At 45.1% G+C, this 15063-nt stretch overlaps 1 protein-coding gene across 1 annotated transcript in view; it reads left to right on the forward strand.

Annotated features, from left to right (window-relative positions):
• The window catches only part of sardh (sarcosine dehydrogenase), a 118205-nt gene that overhangs the window by 65318 nt on the left and 37824 nt on the right, over positions 1-15063 (forward strand). Inside the window, exons 13-17 of the mRNA XM_052525986.1 lie at positions 5529-5612; positions 5868-5981; positions 6238-6376; positions 6992-7105; positions 9805-9952. Coding sequence (XP_052381946.1) covers positions 5529-5612; positions 5868-5981; positions 6238-6376; positions 6992-7105; positions 9805-9952 — 599 coding nt within the window. The remainder of the gene's footprint in view (positions 1-5528; positions 5613-5867; positions 5982-6237; positions 6377-6991; positions 7106-9804; positions 9953-15063) is intronic.

Here is a 15063-nt window from a genome sequence, read left to right on the forward strand (position 1 = left end):
GTTACCATATTTTCTCATAGTATGCCTCAATTGACATCTCAGCCCTTTGAGACAATTACCGTACATCGTTAACAGATGGTGGAATCATTTAAAACCCCTCGCCATGTCATTTGAAGAAAGTGACACTCGATAAAATAAAAAAAAGATAGATCATGATCGACAACACGTTTAACTAAATCGCGTAATTGTGTGTCTGAGGTAAGCGGTGTGTGCGTGTGTAGGACTTGTTGCTAAGCTACTGAATAAAGAGATGGTGCACTGCTTAAGTGTTCCAAAAATACCTCCTAACTGGCAGCCAGCCCTCTCCTCTCAGTTAATCTAGTGAGCAGATCGCCCCACTTTGTAATGGCCTGTTGAATTAGATAGTTAGCAATAAAGTTGCTAGCTGCTCGTTTGTTACACATGCGATCCCTGCTAAGATGGCTCCTAAACGAGACACTTAAAATATTGAGGTTATCTCCGTCTTATAAGAAAGAACGCTTCTCTCTCTGGGCTGAGTGTTGTGTGACTGTTGATCAAGGGTGTTGTGCTGTGCGCGTGCATGCGTGCGAGAGAGTCTTGTTCATATCGATTGAGCTTCAGTCACGCACTGTGAATACTTTGCATGAACAGAAACACACACGCATACACACCAATGTATTGTGTTCTCTTTTTCAATTTGGTTGTGCTGCTCTGGCCTCATCACAACACACTCGAGGTTCAAAACACACTCACCGTGTGTTTGGGCCAGGCCCATGGTTGGCTGCGCCCTTCCCAAGTCATGTGAAATCCATAGATTAGGGCCACAGATGATGTCATCTCTATTGCACTCTCCACTGCCCTTTCCCAGCTGGACAAAAGGAACACCTATGTGAGAAGGCTATTAATTGACTACAGCTCAACTTTCAACACCATAGTGCCCACAATAGTGGTGCCCACAAGGACCCTGGGACTAAACACCTCCCTCTGCAATTGGATCCTGGTCTTCATGATGGGCCACCCCCAGGTGGTAAGGGTAGGTAACAACACATCCACCATGCTGATCCTCAACACCGGGGCCCCTCAGGGGTGAGTGCTCAGTCCCCTCCTGTATTCCCTGTTCACTCATGACTGATGGCCAGGCACAACTCCAACACCATCATTATGGTTTGCCGATGACAGAGCAGTGGTAGGCCTTAACACCGACAATGATGAGACAGGGAGGAGGTCAGCGACCTGACCGTGTGGTGCCAGAACAACAACTTCTCCCTTAACGTGATCAAGACAAAGGAGATGATTGTAGACTACAGAAAAAGGTTTGAGCACGCCCCTATTCTCATCGACGGGGCTGTAGTGGAGCAGGTTGAGAGCTTCAAGTTACTTGGTATCCACATCACCAACAAACTAACATGGTCCAAGCACACCAAGAGAGTCGTGAAGAGGGCACGACAAAGCCCATTCCCCCTCAGGAGACTGAAAAGATTTGGCACGGGTCCTCAGATCCTCAAAGTTATACAGCTGCACCATCGAGAGCGTCCTGTCCTGACTTGTTGCATCAAGTATAGTACGCCTAGTATAGCAACTGCTCGGCCTCCGACCGCAAGGCACTACAGAGTTTAGTTCTTACAGGCCTAGTACATCACTGGGGCCCAGCTTCCTGCCATCCAGGACCTCTATACCAGGCGGTGTCAGAGGAAGACCCTAAAAATGGTCAGACTCCAGCCACCCTAGTTATAGACTGTTCTCTCTGCTAACACACGACAAGCGGTACAGTCTGTCCTAAATACTTCTTAACAGCTTCTACCACCAAGCCATAAGACTCCTGAACAGCTAATGAAATATTTACCCAGACTATTTGCATCTCCCTCCACTCTTTTACACTGCTGCTGCTGTTTTATTATCTATGCATGGTCACTTTAATAACTCCACCTGCATGTACATATTACCTCGACTAACCAGTGCCCCCCGCACATTGACTCTGTATATAGCCTTTTATCTCCTTTTTCTTAACTGCATTTTTAGCTAAGGGCTTGTAAGTAAGCATTTCATTGTAAGGTCTACACCGGTTGTATTTGGCGTATGTGCTAATTTAAAATTTGATTTAATTAATTAATTTAAATGGACTGATTTTCCTTTATATGAACTGTAACTCAGTAACATCTTTGAAATTGTTGTATGTTGCGTTTAATATTTTTGTTGGGTATAATTCTGATACGGCAGCATTATTATCGTTATGAAAGCAGGAAAATACATGTTTTCTGGTTGAGAAGACAGCAGCCTGTGACTCAGACTTTGCCCACCTCTCCGCTCCTGGCCAAGAGAGTCTTCCTTCAGAATCTCAGAATGAGGGGGATCGCCTAGCAACCAGGGTTCTAACTGTTAAGAAAGAGAAATGACTCATTTCTAGGCACTTAAAATATTGGAGTCCATTAGTGACCAAAGAAAAGTAATGATTATGGTAATTGTTCAATAATAAAGACTGTGACACTATGGTATTTAATACAAGTTATGATAATGCCTGATGGTGTCGTGACTTTGCTTTTAACTTGAATCTGATGACTGTTATTTTGTCTAATCAACTAACTAATTGTTACCCCATTTAGATGAATCCTGTAACAATTTACTCATTAGGAATTGGGGCACCATGATAGCGGTTCTTTAAAGAGTTACCATCTCCCAAATTCAAGTCAAGGCTCATCATGGGCCTGAGCTAGTATTCCTCCCCCCCCGACCAGCAGATTGTGTTTGAGGCACAAACAAAAAGGTTGGACCCTTTGTACGGGTTGTCAGCAGGTTGGCTATAACCTTTCAACCAAATCTCCTGGTGTTGTCTGCCTGTTGTGGTCTGCCATTCACAGCCGTCCGTGTGTGGCAACCGTTCCAGTACCTGCGAACTGAGACGAGGACATCTTTCAGCGATATTGCACAGTGTTTCACCAGTCGGGTCAGTGGCAGGACTGACGCCATTAGTTTCATTGTAAGGGGTTTCAGTCCCCCTCCAAGCGGAAAATATATCATCGGAAGCAGAGTCCACTCTGCAGGTTGATGCTTTGTTTCCTGAAGACGGCCGTGGTGCTTGCGGAAGTGTCTGAAGGACAAGGGGAAGTTAATCTTAGCTACAGTATGGCATGACTCCAAGAAGGAGTGAAGTTGCTCACTCACGGAGAATGCTGGCTTGCAATCATGAAAAGAACAGTGACGAGATATCGCGATATCTGCTTGAGCCACATGCTGCACCAAGAGGTGTCGAAACGCCTGTTTCCCAAGGGGTCCTGTCCACAGATATTCCTTGTGGACGACTGTGTTGCGGCCAGCGTCCGGAGGAGGCCGTACGGTCAGTGGGAGACTGCATGGTTACGTGTGACCACAATTGGTTGTTTTTCCAATCCATCAGCGTGGGACCAAATGATCCATCGAGTTCCAAGTAGCAGGTGTTCCGTTTTGAGGCTGGTAACATACACAGGGTGAACAAGCGTTACGTCTTGGAAGTGTAGTTTCAGCATGGGTCGCATTGAGAGGCGAGGTGGTCTTGAGTGAAACCTCAAGTTTAGTGTCGCATCATTCCGTTTTTGCTGGGTTCACAGCCGTTTTTGAAATCATTGAACAGTGTTTGAGAGATGAGCGATATTGTCGAGCCTGAATCAATTAGCGCATCACAGCTTAATCAGTCCTCCACGACTGTTTTGAGGTATGGCCTCTGAGTTTTGTTTTCTGGTCATATTCTTCACAAAGTGGAGTGAGTGATCGCAACGAGGTGATGGGTCATTTGTGTTCATGGTGAAAACACATTGACTTATCGGAGTTTGAGTGGAATTGGCTGTTGTGATATGGGTTACCTTGTGCGTCACAACATTTCTATCGGAGTCTATAGTCAAAGCCCGTGGGCTTGTTTCTTGATCGAGTGGGCCCTGGATAGGGTTTCGAGTGAGAACGTCCTCGCTAGTGGTGTTTAATTTTGGCGGACCTGTTCTCCGGCAATTCCACGCCTAGTCATGGTGACTTATCATTAACCTCTTGCTAAAAAAAAGTGTGCTTTTTTTTTTATGTCTCTTAGCATATCTTCTAGAGCAACGTCTCTTACATATCTTCTAGCATATCTTCTAGAGCAGGTATTCCCAAACTGGGTGTTGGGGTTTCGCCAAATAGAAATGTGTACGTTTACATTTTCCAATGGGGCTATACATTTGGGTGCATCAACCACGCCCTGTAACTTACACAGAGGTGACTCCCAATTGTCACTGTGCACAATTATGTCATCCAGATAAGCCACTGCGTACTCACTGTGCGGCCGCAGGACTCCACGAGTCGCTGAAATGTTGCTTGTGCCCCGTGGAGCCCGAAAGGCAGAACCCGGAAGTGGTATAGCCCCCCCCCCGGGGTGGAGAAAGCAGTCTTCTCCTGGGAGGCCGATGCCAGTGGCACCTGCCATCAGGACCAAGGTGCCAATGTATCTCGCCATCCACAAGCGGTCGATCAGTTGGTCCACCTAGGGCATGGTAGACATCAAACTGACGTCGAACAGGCCCCGGAAGTCATTACAGAAGTGGACGGTTTTGGAACCAACACTCCATAAAGGGGAGCCTGAGGTCTTCCTCACACGGTGGCTTGCTTGCCGGAGTGGCGTCGTCTCCCTCCTCCGGGTCCGACTTGGGCCCAGTCGACACCTCTTGTGGCGGGGGTTGGGTTGCACAGGCCACCGTATTTTTTTTCCTTCTCTTCCTACCTCCAATGCCCGCCTCCCCAGGTCCCTCCTCCACAGTGCCTGGAAGAGAGGGCAGTCTCGACAGAGGAGAATGGACACAGGTGGGTTAGGAACAGCTCCCACGTGTATCTGGCACTCCCCCTTTGGGGGTGGTTATCCTCACGGGTGCCGTTGGGTACCTCTTCGTGTCCCTGTGTACACAGGACACTGTTACCGCCTCGTCCGTACCAGTTATTGTCACCGGAAGGTGACTCAAAATCATGGCCCTCCTCTTAACAAAAACACTTTAATCATTTTTCATATTTCATGTGCAAAGATTCAGCTGGAAACTTTGTATATGTAGTGTGTATACTTTCCAAGTTACAGTATTTCCTTTATAACATTTTTAATGACATCACAAAATAACACACCATATGACATTGGTGTTCTTTAGATCGCCTCTGACCATTCCCCACATTCTATGTTTGAAGACAGCGGTGTCCGCGAAGTGACTGGTTTTCCCTTTGTAGTCCGCAATTGTCTGTAGACCCTGCCACATATGTCTCAGACACGTGGGCAATTTTTTATAACTTTGGCAAAACGTCAAGTCTCTAAAATGTAGTGTTCGTAACATATTGTGGTTTTGGGAACCGACAAAATGTATTGAGATTCAATGTTTTACAGAGAGAATTTGCTTTGTGTCGGTCTAGTTTCACCTAGCTCCATCCTCCTCCTTCCTCCTCCATCCTACTTCCTACTCTGACTACCATATTTGGTGGTGAGAAAATGTTGTAGCCCCTGTGACGTGTCTGGTTTACCCCTTCTGTCTGTGTTATTAGTGTGTGAAGGCTAATTGCAATGCTAATAGATCGTGTCACTGTTTCTCTAGGTTCTGACGGAGCAGGGCTGCGTGTTCCAGGAGAGACATGGTTGGGAGAGACCAGGATGGTTCAACCAGGATGGCGCTGCTCCAGTAAGAAACACGCATCTGAGCGGTTGCTGGTCTGATATCCTTCATCTGTCTCCTGCTGTTGTGCCCTTGGGCAATGCACCTAAGCCCTAGAAACGGTTCCAGGGGACACCTGTCACAATGGATGATAATGAATTGTCGTTCTTGAAAGGATTTGAAAGCAAGTTCATACCATCTGATAACATCGGGTCAGGTGGTTCGTCCAGAGAGGAGATTAAGTAAAGTTTCTGACCATTGACCTAATGTTTGTGGTTGTAGGTTCTGGACTATGATTGGTACGGGGCTTATGATATTAGCAAGAACCAGAACTACAAATACAACGAGCTGCTTGGCAAGGAGTACACGTTTGACTACCCTCCACATCACCACGTGGTAAGCATCTGTTGGTACTCTCAACTTCTACCCGGTACAACCAGAGGATGGGACTCCCCCTCTGAATCTGGTTCCTTTCAAGGTTTATTCCTTCTAGTCTTTTTTCCCCCCTTGCCACTGTGCTGGCAGTTGCTTTTTGCGGTCTTGGTTGGGTTACTGTGAAGCACTTAGTGACCAAATGTTGCTTCATGAATTAATTTGATACATTTTTCAGCCGAAATTTCAGTCCTTACAGGGATGTGTATTTGTTTTTCAGATAAAAAATGAGTGTCTGACGTGCAGGCATGGAGTCTCGGTGTTTAACATGTCCTACTTTGGAAAGTTTTACCTCACCGGGCCAGATGCTAAGAAGGCTGCCGATTGGCTATTCTCCGCAGATGTCAACAAAATCCCAGGTGAGTCTTCGTGCACGACTACCACAGAATGTTTGCATTCACAAAAATGTGCACAAACACACACACACACACACACACACACACACCCACCCACACTGATGGCCCCTGAATAATGGAGCCCAGCAGTACCCAGTGAGGCAGGAGAGGAGATGCAGGACTGTTTAAATTACAGATGAGTTTTGAGGTACAGTCCAATCCATCTGTCCCCACACACATCCTCTGGCCCGACACACATCCTCTGGCCCATGCTGCATGTGAACACTGGAACATTGTGGCTTTGATCTCACTTAGTCATAGTGAGAGGTCTTAGCTAACCTTCATGCCACCACATGGCCTAGCCATGACCCCGTGTCTAACACGAGGATATTCTTCATCCATAGGGCCTTGGAACTTCTCCTGACTAGGAAAAATGGCTATACATTAAATAATGTTATTGGTCAGGTGGCAATGGTCAGGTCCTACTAATCAGTCAATCGATGACATGTGTATATAGCCCTTTTTCGAGCAAACATTTGTCACAAAATGCTTCACAGTACTCATCACAGCTCCCTTCTGCTGTATGTGTGTGTCCTCCAATGTGCTGGTTTGATTGACAGCTGGATCCTTGTGTTGCAGGCTCTACTGTGTACACCTGTATGCTGAACAAGAGAGGAGGATCTGAGGCTGATCTCACAGTCAGCCGGCTCGAGGCTGGCACTGCCAACCTGCCCCTGGCTCCAGAGGCCAACGGTAAAGAGGAGAGTGGGATGGGGATTTCGTTCATTTCGATATTCATTTATTATGTATTCGACAGGGACATTGCACATGTATCATTAATCATCATCTGTGACTTACTTACCACCTGTGACTTAACCTCAGGAAATATATACCACTTAGCGGAGTGTGTGTGTGTGTGTGTGTGTTATCCCAGCGGAAATGGAACCCACGACGTTGGCATTGCCAGTGCTACTCTCTCACCAACTGAACCTCACCGGACCTATTCACATCTTGTTACTGAACCTTTTAGAGTGGACGTTCTCTGTAGTGAAGCCCTTGTAGAATATTTTAAGTAGCACGGCGGTGCTACAGTAGATCGCTTGTAAAAAAGCAGTGGTCAGAGACGCCGTGGCCCAAAATCTGTCTTGCGTACTACTTGCTAAAATGACATACTGCCCAGTCAAAGCTCTTCTCTGTCCTGGCACCCAAATGGTGGAACTGGCTTCCCCCTGAACCTAGGACAGCAGAGTCCCTGTCCATCTTCCGGCTATCTTAAATAATCACACGGCACCTCCTCTTCTCCCCTCCCCCACACGGTGTGTAAAATGAATAGAAATACAAAATAAAAACTTTGGAACTTACACTCTCAGTTGACCTTTCCACCTTACTAGCACCGACTTTGCTGATTAGTACATTTTTACTCAATAATGTAGCTATGATACAGTATGTGGTTGTCCCATCTAGCTATCTAAAGATGAATGCACGAACTGTAAGTTGCTCTGCATAAGAGCATCTGCTGAATGGTTAAATGTCTCTACGTTGAAGTATATTGTAGAGACACTTATGTAGGAGGGGTTGGGGTGTGATCACCATGAAGTGTGGAATAAATGTAGAGACTTTTTCACCGGGAATCGATGAGTACAGACCTTCCTGCTTTTTGCTACCTTGAAGTATTGCCTTGCCTAACCTCTTTCCCGAATCTGCAATGTTGTGTGGTTCGTTCCACGAAAAGAGTGCCTTTGTTCCTTTTTGATATTTTAAGTAGAAATTGTGCACCAATATTGAATTTTAAGTCTGATATTGACTGAAAATGTATGAATAAAATAGACCCCGTTGAGAATTCAAGAAATCTGATTTGTAGTATGACTAAAGACTTGCTAAATTGCCTAAATTCAGTGTTTTGACATGTTCCTCCGTGCCACTTCTGTGACTTTTAAACCCCTTAACCCCAAAATTTCTCCCAAGTTTGCACCATCATTGCAAAGCCCTAGTTATTTTGTTGCTTTTACAGTCATCTCTGAATATGTGTTATTTATTTCATGTGATTTAGAGTCAACCCTGTTAAGTGAACAGAACTCTCATATGGTAAAACTATTCCATTTCAAAATCAACATTGAACATCTAATAGTTCAGTCATTGTGAAAAAGCAGGTGAGCTGGTCTTTATGGTGATTTTCTGGGGGTTTTTTGTGGTGGAAAACCGAGCTGATTGAGCATTACATGTCAACCCTGTTACCCATAGATAAACAGGGTTGACATGTTTTGAAAATTACATTTTTTTTGAGTGATGTTCGATCGGTTCAAGTCTGGGGTTTGGCTGGGCCACTCAAGGACATTCAGAGGCTTGTCCTGAAGCCACTCCTGCGTTATCTTGGCAGTGTGCATAGGGTCGTGGTCCTGTTGGAAGGTAAAACCTTCGCCCCAGTCTGAGGTCCTGAGCGCTCTGGAGGAGGTTTTCATCAAGGATCTCTCTGTTCTTTGCGCCGTTCATCTTTCCCTCGATCCTGACTAGTCTCCTAGTCCCTGGCACTGAAAAACATCCCCACAGCATGATGCTGCCACCAGCAATTCCAGAAATGAACTTTTAACAAGGCACACCTGTTAATTGAAATGCATTCCAGGTGACTACCTTATGAAGCTGGTTGAGAGAATGCCAAGAGTGTGCAAAGCTGTCATCGAGGCAAAGGGTGGCTTCTTTGTAGAATCTAAAATCTATATTGATTTAACACTTTTTCTTGGTTACTACATGATTCCATATGTGTTATTTCATAGTTTTGATGTCTTCACTATTATTCTACAATGTAGAACACAGTACAAATAAAGAAAAACCTTTGAATAAGTAGGTGGGCCCAAACTTTTGGCTGGTACTTAAATATACTTTTTTTTTATCTCTTGAGATGGGGAAAATGTGTGTTTTTATGAAGCTGAACATGTGCTCTCTCTTACAGAATGTGAAATGTAAAGTTATTTTTGATCAAATTGTACTCATCAAAAGGCACTGAATGGATGGAACATCTCATGTACACAGGAAATGCAACACAGGGAAATATTATCAGTGCAAAGTGCTCATGAATGATTTCTCCTGCTTTGTAAACAAGCAGCTTGCTCACAGAGTCAACTTCTGAAGCAAAATTTAAGTCATTCGGGGACTCGTATGAAAGTGGAAGGGAAAACACATTGAAGTCTGAGAGCTTCTCTGACAGATGGTTTGCCTGATCAATGCCCTCCAATGTGGAAATGTGACTCCATATCTCTGTGTGTGTGTGTGTGTGTGTGTGTGTGTGTGTGTGTGTGTGTGTGTGTGTGTGTGTGTGTGTGTGTGTGTGTGTGTGTGCGCGTGTGCGTGCGTGCACTGTCTGTATGTGGGTTCTCACTTTTTGTGTCTACAGTACAGTATAGATGAGTAAACACCTATGTATCATTCTTTCTGTCTGGAATCTCGCCCTCTACCAGGTGATGCATACTACCTGGCCATCGGTGGAGGTGTAGCAGAACACAACTGGAACCACATCAAGACTGTTCTCCAGGATGAGGGTCTCAACTGCCAGCTGACTGACTACTCTGAAGACATGGGCATGATCAGCATCCAGGGGCCCAAGAGGTGAGTGTGAACCCCCCAGGAGGCGAACTTGTTTATTGGTGCATCTCAAAGGGAACCACACAGGGTGGCAGGAGCATAGGTTTGGGGGAGACAATGACAGAGGTGAGCCACCCTCATGGGTGCAATAACAGGTCCTGAGCAGAGTGGTTATGCCCATTTTGAAACTGGCCCCTGTAACATCTCTTTTCAAAATCATGGGCATTAATGTGGAGTTGGTCCCCATTTGTGGCTATACCAGTCTCCACTCTTCTGGGAAGGCTTTCCACTAGATGTTGGAAAATGACTGCGGGGACTTGCTTCCATTCAGCCACGAGCATTAGTTAGGTTAGGCACGGATGTTGGGCGATTAGGCCTGGCTCGCAGTCGGCGTTCCAATTCATCTCAAAGGTGTTCGATAGCTTTGAGTTCAGGGCTCTGTGCAGGCCAGTCATGTTCTTCCACACCGATCTCGACAAACCATTGAATGTCATTGTATGCTGTAGCATTACGATATCCCTTTAATGGAACTAAGGAGACTAGCCTAAACCATGAAAAACAGCCCCAGACCATTATTCCTCCTCCACCAAACTTTACAGTTGGCACCATATTTAGGGCAGGTAGTGTTCTCCTGGCATCCACCAAATCCAGATTTATCTGTTGGACTGCCGAATGGTGATGAATCACTCCAGAGAACGCGTTTCTACTGCTCCAGAGTCCAATGGCGGCAAGCTTTACACCACTCCATGGAAACCTATTTCATGAAGCTCCCGACTGACAGTTCTTGTGCTGACGTTGCTTCGAGGCAGTTTGGAACTCGTTAGTGAGCGTTGCAATGGTTTTTGACATCAACCGCAGCAAGGAATGTCATCATACACAGAAATCTTGCCTCGGGAAAGGGCCTGTTATTTCCAAGTGAAACCTACACTCAGGAAGGGGCCTCTCCTTGTGATGGAACACCAGTCTGTAACTGTATTCGGTAACTGTTAGAGCCATGAGGAAAAAATTCAACAGTCATAAAATCTTGACCATAGTACTCATTGTGGTCTGATTTCATGCCACTTGAGCATACCACCACGCCCTGCTGATGCTAAGTTATATGAAGCCATTGACATTGGAAATGCAACGTTAGTTTTCTCTCTCTCACTGCACAGAAATGTAATCAACCCTACAGTTCCCTTACTGCATCTAGTATGGGCAAATTGTGTGTGTGGCAGCTACATTGCCATCCCCCTGGGTTTATCAGTATTAAAAACGGTAAATGATTCCCTGAATGCTTACGAAACTAAATGGCAAATAACCCTGCTCAATAAAGACTCCCTCATTTCTCATGTCTTCAGTTTCTGAGATGAGGCTCTCACTTCTGCTTAGAGTAAGCCACAAGTCATCAGCACAACCACTACATACACACAGTTACACACACACACACAGTTACACACACACACGCACAGTCATGCACACACATACAGTTGCGCACACACACACAGTTACACACATACGCACAGTTACACACACGTGTACACACACACTCACTGCCATCCCCCTGGGTTTATCAGTATTAAAAATGGTAAATGATTCCCTGAATGCTTACGAAACGGAATGGCAAATAACCCTGCTCAATAAAGTCATCAGCACAACCACTACACACACACACACACACACACACACACACACACACACACACACACACAGTTACACACACACACACACAGTTACACACACACACACACAGTTACACACACAGTTACACGCACACAGTTACACACACAGTTACACGCACACAGTTACACACACACACACAGTTACACACACAGTTACAAACACACACACAGTTACACACACAGTTACAAACACAGTTACACACACAGCTCTGTACTGGTGGTTCCCCGATCCCACAGCTGAATCAACTTAAGGAGACGGTCCTGGCGCTTGCTGGACTCTCTTGGGCTCCCTGAAGCCTTCTTCACAACAATTGAACCGCTCTCGTTGAAGTTCTTGATGATCCAATGAATGGTTGATTTAGGTGCAATCTTACTGGCAGCAATATCCTTACCTGTGAAGCCCTTTTTGTGCAAAGCAATGATGATGGCACGTGTTTCCTTGCAGGTAAACATGATTGACAGAGGAAGAACAGTGATTCCAAGCACCACCCTCCTTTTGAAGCTTCCAGTCTGTTATTCGAACTCAATCAGCATGTCAGAGTGATGTCAGCAGGTCTTTTTGTGGCAGGGCTGAAATGCAGTGGAAATGTTTTTAGGGGATTCAGTTCATTTGCATGGCAAATAGGGACTTCTTAATTCATCTGATCACTCTTCATAACATTCTGAAGTGTATGCAAATTGCTATCATACAGACTGAGTCAGCAGACTTTGTGAAAATTAATATTTGGGTCATTCTCTGGCCACGACTGTACACAGTTTTTGAAATGAGGCACTCACTTTTACTTCGATTAAGTCACTAGTCATCATCAGCACAATTAATATGTCACTTACAGTAACTGTTGGTTTACTTACAGTAATTCATCAGCACAACCCGTAACGTTAGTCACATACAGTTACCCTAGCCTTACTCACTGTATAGCCTCCATTTAAGCCACCCTGGACAGATGTGGATGAACAAAGCTGCTCTAGGCCCAAAACTTGTTTAACCTCGCTAGCGTCCCACCTGGCCAACATCCAGTGATAATGCAGAGCGCCAAATTCAAATAAATGACAATAAAAATGTAACTTTCATGAAATCACACATGCAAGACACCAAATTAAAGCTACACTTGTTGTGAATTCAGCCAACGTGTCAGATTTCAAAAAGGCTTTACAGCGAAAGCAAAGGATGCTATTATCTGAGGACAGCACCCCAGAAAACATACACAGACAATCGTATTTCAACCCTCCAGGCGCTACACAAAACGCAGAAATAAAGATGTAATTCATGCCTTACCTTTGACGAGCTTCTTCTGTTGGCTCTCCAATATGTCCCTTATCACAAATGGTCCTTTTGTTTGATTAATTCCATCGGATATATATCCAAAATGTCTATTTATTTGGCGTGTTTGATCCAGAAAAACACCGGTTCCAACTCGCGCAAAATGACTACAACATTTCGCATAAGTTACCTGTAAGCTTTGTCCAAACTTCTTTCCTAATACAACTTTAGGTATTTTTTGACGTAAATAATCAATCAAATTTAAGCCGGGATTCACTGTGTTCAATGCCGGAGGAAAACCATGTGGAGAGTGCTTTTCAGGTCATGCGCCTCTAACAAAGAGTACACTCGAGCCTCGTTCTGAACAGTGCTACTTCTTAATTTCTCAAAGGAAAAACCTCAACCAATTTCTAAAGACTGTTGACATCCAGTGGAAGCGATAGGAACTGCAAGAAAATCCTTTAGAAATCTGGATTCCCAATGAAAACCCATTGAAAAGAGAGTGACCTCAAACAAAAAATATTCTGAATTGTTTGTCCTCGGGGTTTTGCCTGCCAAATAAGTTGATTCAAACAGTTTTAGAAACGTCAGTGTTTTCTATCCAAATCTAATAATATGCATATCTTAGCTTCTGAGCCTGAGTAGCAGGCAGTTTACTTTGGACACGCTTTTCATCCGGACGTGAAAATACTGCCACCTATCCCAGAGAAGTTAAACGTTCCGGTTGAAAAGGATTTCACTGTGACTGTGAACTTGCTGTCGGCCTTGTCGTTATGGCTGTCCCTGGGCCACCTTCTGCTCCGTCTGTCTCTTTGTTGCAACAGACTAACTCCAGCTAGTAGAAATGACTGTCCCCAGCCCCCATACATATTAGTGTCTTTTTCATCATGTCCCCCCATCATCTCTCACTTCCTCCCTCGTCCCACTTCCCACAATCCTGAAATATGAATGAAATGCTGTCACAACACATCTAAAACTCAAATGTGTCCCCTGCGGCAGTGTAGCTAGCGACGAGGAGGCAATGAGAGGATATTGAAGAGGAGGGGGGGATTTCTCTCTGGTCTGATTTGTATCTCAGAGTACACGGATAGGCAGGGGACACATACTTGTTCCCTGGGACTGAGTTAGTAGTTCTGCAAATAGTTTGAAGTTTAATTAGTGCAATCTCAATTTAGAAATGTTTAATTCGATGTTGTCACGTAATAGTGCAATAGGAGTTTTACAACAACTAAAATTAGGAGTTTGGTTAGATTTGGGGGTGATATGCAGCCAGCTGTGTGTGTGTGTTTTCTCATTAGGAACAGATCTGTGATCCTGCGCTAACTGCCACACTAAATGGGTAGTCTGATCAACTAATTGGCTGTTTCACAGCCCACACTATCCACGCATTAACGCACACACTCACACAGAGGGTTTATAATTAGACAGCTTGTCGGCCTCTACAGTTCAGTAAGCATGACGTTTCAGAGGGAAGGGAATGTGTGGAGGCTGTTCATGAAATATCGGAGCGCTTTATACCACTTTATACCACTGATCCATTCGACAGCAACTAATCACATTGCCTCATACATTTTTAAAAAATACCCTGAAACCACCTACCTTCACGAACAAAATATATTATCTCTCTACCTCCACATATTCCCCTGGCCCTACACCTCATCTCCCTCTGTACCTCACACATTTAATTAGTCCTTTATGAGTTCCTCTGCTTAGTGGTAGGTGCTTGCACACACACAGACACACACGCGCGCTCTGGCAGAGCCTAAACATCCATTACTCTTCCGCCCGTCCACCGGCAGCCGCTCTAACTCTGAGATTTACCTCTGAAGAATGATGCGTCTGCAATCTCAGCCAGCCGTCCGGCCATTCCTGTACCTAGAAAAGCCCTGGTCCTTGTCGTAAATGGCATATTTTTATACAGAGGTTTGTTTATCAACGTAGCGTGACCGTAGCGGCTCACAGTCCACGTCTCTGCCCTAGTGTAAACATCCATCACTTTGACTGCTGCCAATGTAGCAACGCTGCGTTTGTGTCTTGAGGATGGAGCCTTTATTGACCTGTACCCGGAGACACTGACGCTGCCGCCGGCCCCGAAATGAGGAAGCCATCTCTATCTCAATTTTAGAGTGCAGTTACTCTTATTGTTTAAAATGCTGTCCCCTGTCTCCTCCCCTTCTTCGGGCACTTGTTGTAAAATATTTGACGGGTGAAAA

Source organism: Oncorhynchus keta, chromosome 9, assembly GCF_023373465.1.
Source record: "Oncorhynchus keta strain PuntledgeMale-10-30-2019 chromosome 9, Oket_V2, whole genome shotgun sequence".
Lineage (NCBI taxonomy): Eukaryota > Metazoa > Chordata > Actinopteri > Salmoniformes > Salmonidae > Oncorhynchus > Oncorhynchus keta.